Source organism: Pelophylax lessonae, assembly GCF_965119305.1.
Source record: "Pelophylax lessonae genome assembly, chromosome: 1".
In the NCBI taxonomy this organism is placed as follows: domain Eukaryota; kingdom Metazoa; phylum Chordata; class Amphibia; order Anura; family Ranidae; genus Pelophylax; species Pelophylax lessonae.
The window spans coordinates 263,384,797-263,404,327 of NC_138768.1; the positions used below are offsets into that span (position 1 = coordinate 263,384,797).

The window sequence follows — 19,531 nt, forward strand, 5'->3', positions numbered from 1 at the left end:
AGTAAAGTATTCTATTTCTAAGCTGAACTCCAGGCAAACCACTAAATACATACAAGGGTGGGGGGGTGTTGACTTCCGGTATGTAAGCAGCCTTTCCTCTGAGCTCCGGACCGCACTCAAATCCTACATTATCCTGAACAGCCTGAGGCTCACTTATCCTGACCGAAACACCGAACGGTGGCTACAGACACCAGATGCCCGCTGAGAAGCTCTCCTGCTTCGCCCACGAGGTGGGCCAAAATAGCGTCTGCGACACACAAGAACCACCATGCTCTCCTAGTGCTGATGCTCAGCCATGGGCTGAGGGGGAGCCGGACTGGCTGGAGGCGACACACCCGCTGGCTGTTCAGGCGGCATCCTCCTCCCCTTCTGAATTGCTGACGGGAGCCTATGGGGTACAGGTGGGAGAACCTACCCTGTCACAAATAATGGCGGCCATAAAGACTTGTCTGGCCTCACTCACTAACAAATAGACACTTACTATTTGTTGAGGGTGGACTTTGCCATCCTAAAGGATGATGTTCAATAGTTATGTGGTGACTAACTTTGTGCTGAACAGCACATTAGCGCAGTGGAGGATGATTTAAACCCACTTATGGTGACTGTTAGAGATGTTGTGGCGAACCACAAGTCCCAGGAAGCAAAACTAAACTAAAAATCGTTAATAAATGTAGATGCTAAAATACTAGCCAAGCTTCTTGCTAGACGATTGAATAAGGTGATAACCTCTATTATAAATCCAGATCAAAATGGTTTCATACCAATGCGATCAACGTCTATAAATCTGCGCCGATTGTTCACGATCCTGCATTCTGTAGGGCCTAACCCAGATACTAGAATCATAGGGTCATTAGATACTCATAAGGCCTATGATTCCATTGAATGGCTCTATTTACTAGCGGTCCTTGTGCGAATCGGTTTTCGACCCAATTTTATTGCAAGGGTGAGGTTGCTCTATTCTTCCCCTGTGGCTCCTTTACGAGTAAATAATATTATTACTGATGCTTTTCAAATAGGGCAGGGCACACGGCAGGGATGTCCATTATCCCCCGTTATTCGCCCTTGCTATAGAACCTTTAGCAGCTGTCTTAAGGGCAGATAGGGATGTTAGGGGCTGTTGGGTAAATACTTTAGAAGAAAAGACCTCTTTATATGCTGATGATTTGTTTATTATACCTAGCCGACGCAGATAGCTCCTTAACTAAAGCACTGAACATAATCTCAAGATTCAGGAATTTTTCAGGTTTCAAAGTCAATTGGAACAAGTAATTTTTTTCCCATTTTGATCCTGTGTTTACTCCTAAAATGCCTCTGGTTGTCCCCCTACAAGTGGTTACTAAATTCAGGTATCTGGGGGATTGAGAACCAAATACCACTAAATACATTTATATCCAATAATTTCTCCCCCTGAATAGGGGACTGCAGACTAAAAGAATTCCAAATTAAAAAGGTTATCAGACGTAGCTACGTGAAGGCACACCCCTATAAAGCCGCCCTCTATGCCCTGATCGGATCGATCTCAGATCCTCCCTTTTATAGGATTTCTTATCACACATTCAGGGTATGGCACATTGATACATGGCAACTTGCCCATGGTGGCACTCTCCCGATAACATCTTATTGAAAACATGTTTTTAACAAACTTTCAAATGCCATTTTAGCTTGCACTTATGAATATAAAAATACATTAAGGCTACGTTCACATCTTGGCGTTGCTATTACAGGCGTTTTTATGGGCGTTTTTTCAGGCATTTTTATGGGCGTTTTTGCAGGCGTTTTTACAGGCGTTTTTAGATTGACTAGAGACCAATGGAAAACGCCTGTAATCTGCCCAAAAAGAAGCCCATGTACTTTTTTGAGCGTTGGGCGTTTTGCTCACGGCGTCAAAACGCTCAGATGTGAACAGGGGCCATTGAAATGAATAGGATTTGTCTTGTTGGGCGTTTTGAGAGCTGATCCTAGAGCAGAAAAACGCCCCCAAAACGCCCCAAAACGTCTACATGTGAACGGAGCCTAAGATATTTATATATATTATCCTAACTTATCATAAATCTTTAATATCACCATTATACAGGTTTATTCAAAGCGTGCATTTAGAAGTGTTATTATCATACACTCTGCTGTAGGTATCAGTAAGGATAACATTATCCTTATACACCCCCTAACAACACGCTTACAAAACAGCCTCCAGACCTGGTCCAAACTGCCCCTGAATTTCCTAGGCTGAATCAATATATTCAAAATGATACACCTTCCCAGGTTTCTATAGGTATTTTGGCATGCCCCAATTTATATACCCAAAAAACTGTTCAGGGAGATAAACAATATACTTTCCTCATTTCTATGGGGTCCTAAAACACCTAGACAACCTTGACACGTTGCATTTGCCCACCACGGCTGGAGGTTTGGCTTTGCCGACTCTGCAATGCTTTTACTTGGCATCTCAATTAACACATATACATTAGTGGTTCATTCCGAATCTAGAGATTGCCTCTGTTGCTACTCGAGCCACCGTGGTTCACTCTTATGAGGGATTAATGTTTTATATAGAAACAGCCCCTACCCCTCATTCGGGGCAGATTTATTTAATTATTTCAGGTACTTATATAGCGCCGTCAATTTACGCAGCACATTACATATACATTGTACATTCACATCAGTCACATTACAATCTAAGGTCCCTAACTAACATTCATACATACACATACTAGGGCCAATTTAGACAAAAGACAATTAATCTACCAGCATGTCTTTGGAGTGTGGGAGGAAACCAGAGTACCCAGAGGAAGCCCACAAAGGCACAGAGAACATGCAAACTCCAGGCAGTTAAGTGTTGTGGTTGGGATTTGAACCAGCGACACTGCAGTTTGATAATACATATAGGTCTTGTTCCCACCACACGCTGGAACAGGACAGTGAAGAAGCAGCAGAAGACTTCTAAGCTCATCTCTCTGCCAATCTGGTAATTTCTTCTATCCGCACCTGACCACTGTAGCACAACCGATTGGCCCTTATGCTTATTCCTCTTCTCCTACTCAAAGCTCTGCTGTACAGTAGACTGTAAAATGCAGAGAATTCAAATTCAGGGACTTGGGGACCGGGAGGGGGGTGGGGGTCAGTGGCTTCACAACAACTCCGTGACTGTTGAATGGCCCAGCCAGAGCCCTGACTTAAACCCAATTGAGCATCTCTGGAGAGACCTAAAAATGGCTGTCCACCAACGGTTACCATCCAACCTGACAGAACTGGAGAGGATCTGCAAGGAGGAATGGCAGAGGATCCCCAAATCCAGGTGTGAAAGACTTTGTTGCATCTTTCCCAAAAAGACTCCTGGCTGTATTAGATCAAAAGGGGGCTTCTACTAAATACTGAGCAAAGGGTCTGAATACTTAGGACCATGTGATATTTCAGTTTTTCTTCTTTAATAAATCTGCAACAATGTCAACAATTCTGTGTTTTTCTGTCAGTATGGGGTGCTATGTGTACATTCATGAGGAAGAAGAATGAACTTAAATGATTTTAGCAAATGGCTGCAATATAACAAAGAGTGAAAAATTTAAGGGGGTCTGAATACTTTCCGTACCCACTGTACATACCGGGACAACATCCCAGGAGGAAATACTGGTGGAGTGTATATTTCTAAGCCTACCCTAAGTTTTGAGTTGGTAAGAAGCCATTTATAACTTTTTACAACACGTGGTGATACACAGAAAGGAGGGATCAGTCACTGTGAGGATCACGGGTTTATTGGCTGCAATTTGCACATTTTTGCTGTGGATTTGGTAATCCAATTTAGTAAGTCCAATCCAATTCACTGGTTTTATGTTGAATCGTTTGGATAGAGTATCCACTGGGATTTGCACTGAGACCCTTTGTGTGAAGGAGTCACCGTGATTTACACCTGTTCAAGAGACAGTTCTTTTTCACATACAGTATTTGTGTTGTGTTTACACAGTGTTTAAATTGCAGACACATCATATACAGCAATTGGCTGTAGAATATTTTTAGATCATTTGCTATACACAGTGAATTGTATGAACAAGAATTTTATTTGATTTGTATGGGTTATTAAATCCATATCCATTATCACATTACAGCGCACTTATTTCTTTATTTCTGTACTCTTTAGTTCTTAGAGTTCAAGTGCAGCCACCTTTTCATTGGTTAGTCCACCCATTATTTTTTATCTGTGATAATATACCATGCTGGTTCGGGACCAGAGCAGGGACAGTGGAACCCAGCAAAAATGTCAGGGAAAAAAAAAATCGATGCCTTCCACCAGAAAGCCATCAGTCAGCTTAACAGCTTTAAGCACAGTCCCAGTTGCTATAGGAGTTAGGAGTGTATTTAAATGTCTTTGCTACCAGTTGTTGTTTATAAATAGCCCAGACAAGTGGCTAAAGTTAAATTTTACTGCAAGAGCAAATTGGTGGCCTACATGCATTGAGTTTTAATGCTTACAGAATTTCCTCTACAGAAGCCAAACCAGTACAAGATAAATTCAGATGGTGTTAGAGGTTACTGCAAGTACAATTTGGCACCACATCATAAAAAAATCTTTACTGGACAAGCCCTAAAAAAGAAACATTTTTGTAGGCTGCATTTCACATATTTGTATCAGAATTTATCAATAGTGAAATGATTCTAGCGATATTCCACCACATGCAGTCCCAATCCATGTCAGCAAAATTTGGAACAGTTTGGTCATTTTTCTCCACTTACCAACCACCATGAGGGTGAATTCAAACCCTTTCTTTACTGATTTTCTGTGAACTTGGTTAGGAAGGTTGGCAAATCCAACATAGCCAGCAGAGTCAGAAAACTAGGAAAGAGACAACAGATTTCTAAATATTGTAACAAAGATACGTGGAAAAGCTTTAAGATTTAAACAGCTTCACAAACAGTGAAATGTTATTACCGTATTTATCGGCGTATAACACACACTTTTTCCTCCTAAAAATGGAGGGCAAAACACCAGTGCGTGTTATACGCCGATCTAGTAAAAAAAAAAAAAGGAGGAGGGGCGGGCCGGGACAAGTATAAGGAAGGACGAGCGGTGTCTGTCATAGGAAGTCCCACCTCCTATGATAGACAGCACAGTGGTCCAATGCAGGGACGCGGGACGTCTATCATAGGTAGACGCCGGGACTTCTGATGACAGCAGCCGCTCGTCCTCGCTTCCCCTCGGTCTGGCCCGCCCCCCTCCTCTGCTTCTCAGCGCTGCCTGGACTGTTTTTAAAATACCGGTATATCGCTGCAAGTACGGTACATGGCTAAATTCTTAATAGCTTTTATTTTATGGACTATTTCTTCCATGAGTTCTTGTTCCAATAATTGCACACAAGTGTATTGATTTTTACATATTGGTTATACTATTGTCCTAGCAGTCATTTATGAATTGTCATCGGCACATCTAGCAGTGTGTCTGGTTAAATATTAATGAATGAAGAGTATTCGAGGTTTTTCTGTATATGCTTTATATCTGTAGGGTATACCATCTTACTTCAGCTTAAACCTTTACAGTGATTGTAAAGTTATATATATATATATATATACACACATACATACACATATATATATATATATATATATATATATATATATATATATATATATACACACACACACACACACCATATAAAACACTGTGCTGATGAGGCTGCATTCAGGGGCAATGGTAAGTGTCTGCATTTGACTAAAAAACAAAAATTCGGAGTTCAATGCTGTTTGTTTCAAATTCAAGCTTTTTTCCTAAAACTTCCCTCCTAAATTTGAAGTGTGTGTTATACGCCGGTGCGTGTTATACGCCGATAAATACTTCCACAAATAGGGACTCTTCATTAAGAAGCCGTCGCCTGATACACAACATTTCAGTAAGCTTATCTGTGATATTCTGCAGAATGGCTACGAGGTAGACCATTTCAAAGCAGAGGATAAAGCCGGTCATAAATGGATTGAAAATTAGGCGAGTTCAGCAGGGACCGGCCACATTTTGATCCATCTATGGGCAGGCTGGTTTACAGGAGAAGATCTACCAAATTCTGCACAACATTTTCAGTGTAATCTGATGGTGGGGAAGTCTCCCTGCTGTCAGAACACAATGGCACAGTGGAAGTGATTGCCCCATCCAAATCAAATGTGTGGAATGGGGAATCATGTATTTTTATTTTTTTTTTCATTCAACCCCCCGGCTGAATTAAAAAAAAAAAAAGACTAATGTATGGTCTGCCAAGGGTCCATACATGAAAATGGCCCATGGTGTGCAATTCATCTTAAAGTGAAGTGTAGCAGTTTGTATACATTTCCTTAACATATTCAATGTGCTCAAGAATAAAAATAATATTTTAAATAATATGTTCCTTTTTATTTTGCCAGGTATATATAAAATGACATATGAATATTTCACACTGCATTTTTCCAAACAGCAGGCAAAGCTCACACACAAACACGTTGAGAGAGCCAGCCTGAAAGCAGACAGCTTCTCCAGTGTTCTTGGTTTAGCTTTGAGTGAATCCTTTAGTAAAAGCTATAAAACATTGGTTAAAACACTAATATTAGTTTTAAAAAATCTAATTGAATCCAACCCTAAAATATGATAGTTAACCTTAAAAATACATAGCTGATTAAACAAAGGCACCGTTAATATGAAGGGTACATTGTCTCATCAATACTATTATGGCACCTACCTTTACTTTTTCTCCAGTTTGAGACATACTGCGTTACTTTTTTTTTTAACCTAAAAGAAAAAAATGTAACTGTCAAAATCAACATAGAAAGTAAATATTTAATTTTTAAAGCCCAGCTCTGGGAAATGTGAAATTTCTCCCTTGTGGTGAGGCTGTAAAAGCACTTTTACTTACAGGATCCTCCGCTCCCCCAGCAGATGAAGCACCCCCATGCTTCAGAAGTGGACTATCCCTCTGTGTCCTATGTCCATTTCAAGGCTATGGACCCTGCATCAATATTGGTGAAATCAGATTACTGGAGCGTAGAAAAGAAGAAGCTGTCGGGAGCAGTCCAGCATGGCAGAGGAGCAGAGGATTGGGTAGGTAAACATACCTTTTCATGCCCCCTTTGGGCATTAGGCTCAGTTTGCATATGTCCAGGCACCAATGCCTTTCATTTTTTAAAGGAGTCAGGTGCGGTTTCATTCACTGGTTCAGGTGCAAATTTTTGCAGTGTATGACACTTAAATTTGCACCTGAACCAGACTGAAAAATGTACAGGACTCTTTAAAAACAGAACAGAAAAAAACCCAACAATAACTAAAGTAGTTCTAAGATGTATATACCTGTTTTAATACAGCTGAAAATAAAATAAAATTACAGTGCATGATTTAAGGAAAAAAAATGAAATAATGTCCCTTCCATGTAACTCTCTCTGGGAAAATGAGCATGCTAATTGTCTACAATAAAAACTGAATCTACAACATACTATATTTTAACTCCAAGCGCAAATAACAAATCCTACGTTCTTCACTCATCACTCTCTTTGTACCCCCCCTTCTGTGGTGAGGGTTGGAACAGCCCAGGTATCCTATAACTGAGGTCTTCTCCCCTTTTCCTCTCAGATCGGGCTTTGTATATTACGCCTGCTATGCTATTTCTGCAGTCTCTTATTTCTCTTTCGGGCCCTCTCATATGTGATTGTAGCCACTACACTAGGCGGATGCACCACAGCACTATTATTGGCTCTGCCATAGATTGGGGAAAAAAGCGATCAGTCAGCAGTCACTGCACAATTGAGAGAAGGGATATCAAACATTTTCCAAGATGTTGTATCTGAAATCTACCTACCAAAGGCTATAAAACACTATTTAAAGACACTCTATTTCAGATTACCGAAATAGTGATATGCAAGTCAGTACAAAAAATGTGGCATACTGATATCTTTTTCCCAACACACTAAGGGCTCTTTCACACAGGCGGACTGTTCAGATCCACCTGTCAGTTTTTTTGGCGGATCTGAACGGTCCCCCCATGCATCCCTATGGGGCATCGGATGTCAGCGGAGACATGTCCACTGACATCCGATCCGTCAAATCTGGACGGATAAAAACCCTATTTTACATCCGTCCAGCGGATCGGATTAGAACGGTCCATTCCCATCCGATTCCCCCATAGAGATGCATGGGGAACTGACAGCTGTGTCTCCGCACACAGCACAGAGAACAGCTGTCATCCTCCTGCTCGGGGGGGGGGGGGGAAATCGGCGGATCGATCCCCCGCTGAGATAAACGGAGTCCGTCCAACGGACAGAGTCTGTGAAAGGGGCCTAAACGCTTTGGTGGGAACAAGTCACACTGAAAACAATGGCTTTCCACTTGTCCACAAAATTTGCTTTGTTGGAAAAATTGCATGACTGCTCATCCAGTGAGCCAATTCTTTCAGATGGTCATACATTCAAAACCAAATGGAATTTACCAATCAATGGCTTTCATTCACTATTGACGACATGATTATTATTTTACACAATTATATTCAACTTCACAAACGTTAATAGGCTTAGATCTTGACAACTTAAGCCCCACCAGGAACACTTTTGCTATTTCTATTACAACTATTTTTATCACTTATTAAAGATTAAAAGACACATTTGCTAGATTTTTGTACACCTTAATTACTAATTTAGTGGATCTCAACTAATCCAGATGACCACATTATTATGTTTGAACTTCATAAAACTAGGTTCTGGTGCCAACTGATATTCTTTATACAGTGCCATGCAGATTTTAAGCATTGATTAAAGCCAGCTTCACACCTTTGCACAGCCATAATGCACACACAATACCACACACGCCCCGTACACACAGGCCAAATGTTGGGAGACATCTACAGGTTCAAAAAAAAGCAGACATTTGGCCTGTGTGTTTGCCTCCATGTTCGACAGAAGCCAGCCTGTTTGGTCAGCTTCTCTCGGACGAGCATGTTGGAAAACCGGCAGCCGACTGACACCCTATCAGTGCTCTCAGCCAATGGGGGACATCTCCCTATCAGAAAACAACAGCTCAGCGGGGGAGATCGCTATACTAACTTTGCATAGCTAGTACAGCGGCTCCAACCAGAGCAGACAGTGTGTACCAGACTTTAGTGCGTAGCGGTGCCAATTATTATGAATTACACCTCAGCCCACCTTGTTGTGGCACACAATCATGAATTGTGGTACACTGCATTGCTAAAAAAAAATGTAAAATAAGTGTCAGATGCAGCTTGAGGAGAACTGTGGTACATTATCAACCCATTTAAAATTGGCAGCCTTAATGCAAAGCAAACGTGCGACCTATAACACCCGAGCGTGAGGTTGTTAACACTCTGCAATGGTGTGGAATTGGCCACGCTGACTTGAAGATTAAAACATGTTACTTGTTTAACATTTGAAACTGCTGATAAACATAAAAAACATGATTTTTGACCAAGAGTCAATTTATTTTAATCTTGTGATGCCAGCTAAAAACACACAAAGCCATGGTAAGCGATCCTGAAAACTAAGCACTACAACGTTCAGTCATCTCAAGCTGATCATTGATTTAAGTAGACAAAACGGGATGCAAACTTTTCCTCAACTCCAACCGGGTGACCCTTTAATGAGTTCCAAGACCTGGCTTTATACCAAAAGGTCCCCAGAAATCTGAACATATAAACACCTTAAGTTCAGCAACAGTTTAGAATAATAGTACAGTGCTCCTGTGGGGTTTCTCAAACATTGTCAAACTCAGCAGCATGTTGAGATTAATGGGAAGAACCCTTCAAGCCAACATTCAAAGATTACAGACTTGGAAAGATAATATTCTGAGTGAAACCAATCATTTCGAGATAAACAATATACAGCACTTTTTATAAAGTAAATCCAGATTTAAAGTGAAATGCCAGCCAAAATGTTTTGTTTTCATTTCTTACTATACCTGTGACAGTAGATCACTGGGTCAGGACTTTTATCCCCAGGGGTGTGGAAATTTTCTAAAAAAACAAAAACAAATTGTCCAAGGGACTAATTTAGAGTCCCAATCTACTTGTCCCTCATTCCAATCTACGTGTGCTAAGGTCTTTATTGATAGCAAGAAGGGTTGATGTTTTTTATTAGGCAGACATGCTTTAAGGAATGTCTGGGCTTTTAAAAACGAGAGAATCTTTATGGCGATTTTAAAGTTTTTAACATTGCGCTATTTATCTCCTACTCCCCTCTCTGCCTGTCCCCAGCACCACAACCGGGGATTAGCAGGGAAGAAATAGACCTTGCAGTGTGAAACACCGATTAGGTTCTCATCAGGAAAGGGGAAAAATAATGGCTCGTATAAACTAAGAAAATCAGGCAAACATTTGCGTCTGAGGAATTTAGGTTCCCTGCGGGTTGGTCCGCTTCGGCGTCCACTACCCACTTGGGGATCCAGTGGTTTACACAGGCGTGACGCTGGGACCGCAGCATGGGTAGGTATCTTGCGGATGGGAACACACTTGGTTGTGGTCTGATCTATGGCTCTGACATTATCCTTCATTCTTTTACTTCTCTCCAGCCACTCACTTTCCATACCTCTCTATATCTATGGGTTTTGGTCTGGTCGTTCTTTCCTTTCCTCTGCAATTCTATTCATGCCTGCACCATGGTTTATCTTCCATGTGTGCTTCCAGCTTCACGGTTCCTATTTTCCGTTAACTGGCTTCACCTCTTGATCACTTAGTCCTACACACCCACGCTCTATTCTCACTTGGTGACACCCTAAATACTCCTACGGATTTTCTCCCTATATTTGCATTCTATAAGCAGCACCATGATATACCATTATCTCAGTCACATTTTTACCAAGTACACTTTACCTATATCACTTTTGGACATCCCTTTTGCTGCTTATATGCATTTTTAGATTATATTTTTTCCACTTAGACCACACCCACCGATGTGTGGCTTCTCTGCTTTTGCCTGCCTGCCCTGCGAGCCCTCATCTCCCGTCTGAGACCCCTGGTGCCATGTTCCATCTCCTGTGCCAGTACCGACTCCATTTGCAACGTAACCTTTTGGTATATTGGGGGATTTATTTTTTCCCCCTTCCTCGTTTGTCCAGTCTTCATTTTATATTATTGTTGTTTTTGATCCTCATACAGTTATATATATATATATATATATATATATATATATATATATATAAGTTTTTTAGACATGAACAAAACATTTACTCCTGATGAAGTTATGACCATACTACTACTCTACCATTAATGCAATCAATGTTGTGATTTTTATCCAACGACTACATTACTGTGGTTTCAATACCTGTTTTATTTTTATGAACACTGGATTTGAGGATGACTTACCAGTCATTATACTCCTCCAATGGAATCACGCTTTACTATATTGTGAACTATTTTATGATGATGTTCAATACTTGTTACATTAACTACCTCCCACCCGGGCCATAGTACATATACGGCCGGGCGGGAGTCTCGTCCTTCTGAATGGACGTTCCGGAACGTCCTTCAGAAGGAGAGAGATCGCGCCGCCGCGGGCACGCGCAGCGGCGCGATCTCGATGTGCCTGTGTCCCTCGGACACAGAGCAACATCATTCGGCAGGAGGGCCCTGTGATTGGCCCTCCTGATCACATGACGGCTGTGTCCAATCACAGCCGTCATGTAATGTAAATAGAGCCGTTGTAACGGCTTCGATCTCTTCTCCTCCTGACAGATCCTGTCAGTGAGGAGAAGAGAAGAGGATCGGTGCTGCTGCGGGGGTGATCAGTGAGTATTTCTAATTACTCACTGATCACAGGGGGGGGGTCTGTGCTGGTAATCAGAACATTGATTACCAGTGCAGCCCTGGGGGGGGGGGAGGGGTGCCACTAAGCCACCAGGGATGCCCACCCATGACCACCAGGGGTGCCCACTATGGCCACCAGGGATGGCAAACAGGGCTCAGAGAGCCCCCCAGTGGCCTCCCTATCAGTGTTGCCCACCAATGCCATCTATCAGTGCCGCCCACCAGTGCCCATTATTGCCCACCAGTGCTGCCTATCAGTGCCCATCAGTGCCCCCCATCAGTGCCGATCAGTGCCACCCATCAGTGCCGATCAGTGCCGATCATTGCTGCCCAACAGTGCCACCCATCAGTGCCCATCAGTGCTGCCTATCAGTGCCCATCAGTGCCGCCTATCAGTGCCCACCAATGCTGCATATCAGTGCTATCTATCAGTGCCACATATCAGTGCCCATCAGTGCTGCATATCAGTGCCACCCCATCAGTGCCACCCCATCAGTGTGTCCTCATCAGTGTGTCCTCATCAGTGCGGCATCATCAGTGCGGCATCATCAGTGCGGCATCATCAGTGCGGCATCATCAGTGCGGCATCATCAGTGCAGGAAAAAACATATCTATTTACAAAATTTTATAACCTAAACAAAAAAAACGGAATTTTTGTAAAATCTTACCTGTAAAATTCCTTTCTCTGAGTCCTCCGACAGTCGCCGCCTCTTCATATTCGTCACATATGGGGTATTAGACTTTGCTCCGAAGGAGTAGCTAGGCAACAGAATATGTTAACAATAAAGCTTTAACATATCCCACCCTCAAGGGGTGGTCCCCTCAGTCAATACCCTCCTACTTCCTGCAACCATATCTCAGTTTTAGTGGAATAGCAGTAGAGTATACATTCAAACCCCAAAAGAGGGGCGGGGGCGGCGACTGTCGGAGGACTCAGAGAAAGGAATTTTACAGGTAAGATTTTACAAAAATTCCGTTTTCTCTTACGTCCTCCGACAGTCGCCGCCTCTTCATATTCGTCACATATGGGGACGTCCCAAAGCAGTGCAAACATGAGGGGTGGGAAACGCATCCGCGCCGAAAGGCAACGCAGTCTCCACATCAAAGAAAGGAACCTTACCAAAGGAAGGAAACCAGCTGGGCAACAGCAAAAATAAGTGCTCAACAGGAGCAACAACCCAGGAAAAGACAAAAAAACCAGGGGATACAAAAAAGCTATCCCAACAGCCAGGAGTCCCCAATAAGGGACCCTATGGAACAGCCGCACTAAGAACCTTGCGGCCAAAGGAAGCATCCGCCGATGCCTGAACATCTACTTTGTAGAATTTTGTGAAAGTGTGTACGGTCGACCAAGTCGCCGCCTTACACACCTGGGCTACAGAAGCCCCATGACGGCAGGCCCAAGACGTACTCAGTGATCTAGTAGAGTGCGCCTTCACAGGCACAGGGGGAACCTTCCCCTGCAAGGCATAGGCCTGTTCAATGGTCTGCCTGATCCATTTGGCAATGGTAGAGGCGGAAGCCGCCATGCCCTTCCGAGGACCCTCTGGAAGAACAAACAAGGAGTCAGTCTTACGAAAAGACTCAGTCGATTTAAGGTAAACCCTTATCGCCCGAACAACATCCAGAGAGTGCAATCTCACCTCCTTTGGATGTTTAGGCTTCGTGCACAACGAAGGCAAAACAATATCCTCGTTAAGATGGAATTCCGAAACTCGTTTCGGTAGAAAAGAAGGATTAGGTCGCAAGACCACCTTATCCAAATGAACAACCAGGTACGGAGACTTGCAGGACAAAGCCGCCAGTTCCGACACTCTGCGAGCCGAAGTGATCGCCACCAAAAAGGCGACCTTTTTGGACAACATAGACAACGAGATCTCCCTGATCTGTTCAAAAGGAGCACGTTGTAACACAGACAGAACTAGATTCAAGTCCCAAGGGGGCAAAGGATCCCTCCTAGGAGGAACCAGATGCCGCACACCCTGAATAAAAGTGCCAACCAAGGAGTTGGAAGCCACGGGACGTTGAAACAGAACGGCCAGCGCCGACACCTGACCCTTAATCGTAGCCAGCGCCAAACGCTGATCGACACCCGTCTGAAGGAAAGACTGACAAGCTAGACATTAAAACTGAGATATGGTTGCAGGAAGTAGGAGGGTATTGACTGAGGGGACCACCCCTTGAGGGTGGGATATGTTAAAGCTTTATTGTTAACATATTCTGTTGCCTAGCTACTCCTTCGGAGCAAAGTCTAATACCCCATATGTGACGAATATGAAGAGGCGGCGACTGTCGGAGGACGTAAGAGAAACTTTTTTTTTTTTTTCAAACTTTTCAGGCTTTTTTTATTTGTGCACCAAAAAAGAAAAAACCTGACGGTGATCAAATACCACCAAAAGAAAGCTCTATTTGTGGGGAAAAAATGACACAAATTTGGTTTAGGTACAGCATTGCATGACTGCGCAATTGTCATTCAACTTGCAACAGCGCTAAAAGATGAAAATTGGTCTGGGAAGGAAGGGGGTTTAAGTGCCCAGTATTGAGGTAGTTAATAAAGGTATTTTATTGTTCCTGACAGCCTGGTCATGTTTTTCATGTAAAGTCTCGATCCTTCTCTTATTTTATCTGAGGAATGATGGTACAACTTTCTGACAGTGTGTACACAACTTTTGACAGCCGATTCAAAACGTAAATGCTGCTAAATGCGCATAAACGTGGCAAAATGGACGTTTTAACTGTCAGTTGCTAGCTGTCAAGTTCCAGCATTCAGCTGAAGTTTTCAAATGTCCCGGATACATGAAGCCTAATGCTGAAGGGACATAGCATGTCTCCGATGCATTAAAAATTCTGCCCCAACTTTTTTTTTTCTTAAAGTTCCTCAAAGGCCATTTTTTGCAATTTGGCACTGTGTGATTTAACTGTGATTAGCTGGTAATTGCGCGGTCATGCAATGCTGTACCCAAACCAAAATTTATGCCCTTTTTCCCCACAAATAGAGCTTTCTTTTGGTGGTATTTGAACACCTGCAGTTTTTATTTTTTTGCGAAATAAATGAAAAAAGGACGAAAATTGAGAAAAAAATGAAATTTTCTACTTTTTCTTATAAAAATGATTCAATAAACTTAATTTTTGTCATACACTTAGGCTTCATGTACTTGGGACATTTGAAAACTTCAGCTGAACGCTGGAACTTGACAGCTAGCAACAGACGGTTAAAAACGTCCATTTTGCCGCGTTTAACAGCATTTACGTTTTTACACTGTAAAATGGTTTAGAAATGTATCCCCATTGAAAACAACTATAAACAAAAGCTTATAAATGCGAGTTACCCTGTTTAGATGTGTTTGCACGCTGCTACAAGCATTTGGCGTTTCAAAAAAAGTGCCACTAAACTCAACTGCCTCTAAACGTCTCAGTGTACATGGACAGATAAGATAACAGAGGAGAGTTCAGAGGTTGCTGAAAAAAAAAATGTCCATTTATCAGCATCAGTGTACGAGGGCCCTAGGGTTTCTTACCTGCTTGTCTCAACTGTACACCGAGTTGTGCAAGCGTAGCTCACTGTACAATTTCATTAATTCTGTGGTAGCTAAGCTTCCACGCATGTGCGAGAGTGACATCACCTTGGTCCGGCCAATTAAATCAGTCGGAGATTGGGTCTAGGGGCCTGGGAGCCGCTCTGCTGAAGAGATCAGTGGCCGATAGAGCTCCAGGACACCCCAGTGTTGGGAGTAAAGGCACTGCTTTAAGCTAGTGCAATCAGCTAAAATTCGACCTGTGAGTTGCCCTGTCAGCCACCAGCTGCCTCAAAAAAAAAAACTTTTATTTGAAAATCAACTGAGCCAGGTAGCAAATTCTTGGCTCAAAAGTCACTGTATACTATCAGATGCAGTCACTGTTCAGGTATTTAGGCAACTGTGGGTGCTGCAGTTTGCTGTTTTGCATGAATGGAGTAATATATTGATTTTCTATCAGACCACAGACTGAATGAGAAAAATCTAAAAGTATATTACATCATTACTCATTCTTGAATCATAAATTGAACATGTGATGAAGATAAATAGATGATGTTATGCTAGCCATACACTAGCCGAAAAATAGTTTGAAAATCTGTCATTTGGTCCGTTTTTTGTCCAGTTAATGGGCACAAATAGAAAAATGGTTTTAACTTTTCAGACCTGAAAAATCGAAGGAACAGGTAGGAAAATTCTGCCGAACCAACGATAAATTGAAAGGTTAATGTGTTTCTCGCCCCAACGGTTAGTACTAGGTATATGTGACAAAATGAACTAAAAAACTGATTAATTTATGTCCATTTTTATCTATTTTATTTATCGATTAAAATTCGGTCATTACATGATGGCACGATCGTCTGCTCTCACGGCCTAATGTTCGTTTTTCGAAAATGAGTTTGAACGATTTTTTGTATAGTGTATGCCAAGCATCAATCTCATTTCCAGAAGAAATTTTTTAGACCCATGTATAAAAGTACCTGAAAAAAAGACTCTAGTCGGCGGACATAAGACAAGGGCCTATGCAGCTTTTAGGTAGACTAATCCCACATAAGTATGATATGTCAGCTGCAGGGGAAAGTAATTCTGTAGAATGCTTTAAATTATAATCTATCATAACCACTACAGGATCAACTAATGGTGCCTGCACCCAGATAACTCAAGAACTCAGAGCATTCTCAGCTCAGCAGGATGCCAGTCTACGGAATATCATTTCCTGTCATACATCACACAGCGTGAAAGGAGGTCTGCTGCCTTTCGGGTTTAATGGAACCTTGTGTGATTAGAAGCCTACAAAAAATAGTTCTGCTGTGCTAACCATGAAGAAGGGTGCACTACATGAGGTGGCTTCAATCTTATAGGCTCCCTGCTCAGACATAACTATAAGACCACACAAGAATGTGCAAAGCAAGCACATAGAGAGCTTAAAGCACAGCATTACTCAGCCAGACTCGAGGAAAAAATTAGAAGATCATATTCCAACAGTAAACTCACTTTTCATATCAACAAGGCACATTAATAGTAAGAACTGGTCTTTTACATGTAGGCTTATAGCAAACTACTTTACAATACAAAAAGTAGTATTCCTATTGTGTTATTATAATGAACAAGAAAATAGAGTAGTAAGAAGTCATGGTAGAGTGGTAAGAAGACATGATCTTAAGAGCTCAGAAAACTATGAAAGAAGAAAAATGTATATTCTATAATGTTCATACAGGTTCACGCTGCTTTTCCCCACTTCGGCTGCGGCCATGGCGATCCAAGCATAAGCCCCCCCCCCCCCCTCCTCCACAGCTTTCTGGGACACATCACATTTCTTCATTTCAATGGACTGCCATACCCTCAGAAACAAGGGGAAAGAAGTCCTGAGTCTATTTTGAAAATTGTGCCGCTTTGCTGATGTGTCATAATGTCACCACCACGGCGTCTGCTAAAGAGCCACACATTTCTCCCATGTGTCAGGATCGTGCGGGATTGTGTGCACATTCCAGGCACGCAATAGTGTGAACTTAGCCTAAAGCCCCGTACACACGTACCGATCGTCGGCCGAACGATCGGCCGTCTTTTGTCTGAGGGCTGTCTTGTCTGTTGAAAAGTGCTAAAGACTGCACACGAATTTTGTCTGCCAACAACAGCCGACTGCAGAAGTGATGTCATGTGATGGTTAACTTTCCTGTTTTTTTTTCTTTTCTGAGCATGCCCAGTCTTGCAAATCTGCTGTCTGTCAGCCAAATTCTGTACTGACTGGCGAACAATCGGCCGTTCTGGTGTTGGCCAACAAAAATTTTAATGCTTGCACGACAGATTCTTTTTGGCCGAAAGTGCGCTGTCGGCTGTCGGAAGCATCATACTAACAAGCCGAAAATCGGCCGATCGGTCGTCGGCCGAATCTTTTCGGCCGACAATCTGCACGTGTGTACGGGCCTTTAGACTAGCAAATGTAGATTGACTTGACTAACAAACTGAACTCCAGCTAAAGCCTTATAAGCAGTTACATCAAACAGGTTTTTATTTTATTTTTTTTTTTTTTGGGTAAAGAATTTACAAAAATGTCTGATAATTGTAAGCACCTCTGTCAGTGTTAAATGGTTTGTTTCAACCATCTAACTACTACTTTGCCTGGACAGCTTGGTCTGTTAAAGGAAGTTAAAAAATAAGAAACTTAAGCTGGATACACACTATAAAACTTTTGTTGGTAGATTTCCTTTAGATTTACCTTCAACTATGTAGTGCAAGGGCCTGCCTGATTGCAACCAAATTGAAAGTGTTAAGGTCTGACCCCATATTATATGGTTTTGGTAAATCTAAAGGAAAAAATCTAAGGGAAAATTGTATAGTGTGTATCCAGCTTTAGGGTCCTGTCACATAGGCTCTCCGCCCGGCGGACTCCGTTTTGCTCAGCAGGGATCGACCTGCTGATCCCCGCTGAGCAGGCGGATGACAGGTCCGTCTCCGCCTACTTTGTAGAGACAGACCTGTTAGATTCCCTATTCTCCTCTTTGGGGAGCTCACATGAAAACAGACCACCTGGGGGCGTGTCCTGGACATGGCGGAGTGAAGTGCCATCCCCGAAGTCAGACATACACAGCTTCTTTCACGGGACCCGCTCGGCCTCCGCCCGCGCACACGCTGCCAGCCCGCGGCCTGTCTCTACTGCCACTGCTGAGTTGACCAGTGCGCCCTCCTCTCCTGCCATGTCGGTTCACTCGGAACCATGGGCTCCATCGGGCACACCTCGCCCTCTTTACACTCCGCCCGAATCCCTCCAGCTGTCATCCGTGGTCGGGATGGATGCCGACCTTCGGGCCCCGAGTCAGGCCTTGCCCACTAAACGGGACATGGAGGCCTTGGTGCTCAGGGTGGAGGAGGCTCATAACAGGGACTTTCAAGCTGTCCGGTCGGACATCCAACAACTTTCAGACCGGGTCAACGCCGAAGAGACCTCCATCTCCTCCCTAGAGGCATGGGTGTCACAGTTGGAGCAGGTGCATAAATTCCAGGCGACCCATGTCACCTCCCTACAACTTAAGATGGAGGAAATGGAGGACCGCAGTAGATGCAACAACCTTCGGCTGCGAGGCCTTCCTAGGGCCACTGGGCAAGAGTCCCTTCAACCTTCTATCCATTTGTCAATGCCTGGCACCATCGGTTCCGCAAGGGGACTTGGATTTTGACAGAGTGCACCGGGCCTTAGGCCCATGATCCTCGGATGCTGATAGGCCCGTGACGTCATTTGCCGGTTGCACCGGTACTCCCATAAAGAGATGATTCTGAGACAGGCTTAGGAGGTTGGAGAAGTGGACTTTGATGGCGCCAGGGTCAAAATCCTCCCGGACTTATCCCGCGCTACTTTGCAGAGGAGGGCGCTAATGCGTCCACTCTTGGACAGGATCAGGCAGGCGGGCTGCACATACAGATGGGGATTCCCTATATCCCTCACGGTTCGCAAGGGACCGTCCTTATTCACTCTACACCATCCAGATGACCTACCAGCACTCTTCCTGTTCCTAGAAATTGATCAGATCCCAATGCCAAACTGGCTGCAGCACCTGCCAAGCCCACCTAGATGCTCATCCGGTTCTGCTTCCCGTGGCAGGGGCCTTCCACCCCGTACTCCAAGCAGCCGAAGGAGACTGGTTCCTGCTACCCCGCAAGCAGTGCGGGAGGACTGATACCGTTTTCCTGTAGTCCTTCTGCCATCGACGTGATGTCCTGTTTCCATGTTTGCATGCATGCCCTGTGACACTGCCTGAGCTGAGGAACGCTTGGGGCCCC

At 43.3% G+C, this 19,531-nt stretch overlaps 1 protein-coding gene across 1 annotated transcript in view; it reads right to left on the bottom strand.

Moving 5' to 3' along the window:
• LOC309554335 (septin-2A) overlaps positions 1-19,531 on the bottom strand; it is a 219,879-nt gene that overhangs the window by 165,873 nt on the left and 34,475 nt on the right. The window contains exons 2-3 of the mRNA XM_082255992.1: positions 6,687-6,736; positions 4,723-4,822 (exon numbers count right to left, since the gene is read on the bottom strand). Coding sequence (XP_082112118.1) covers positions 4,723-4,822; positions 6,687-6,713 — 127 coding nt within the window. The 5' untranslated portion in view covers positions 6,714-6,736. The remainder of the gene's footprint in view (positions 1-4,722; positions 4,823-6,686; positions 6,737-19,531) is intronic.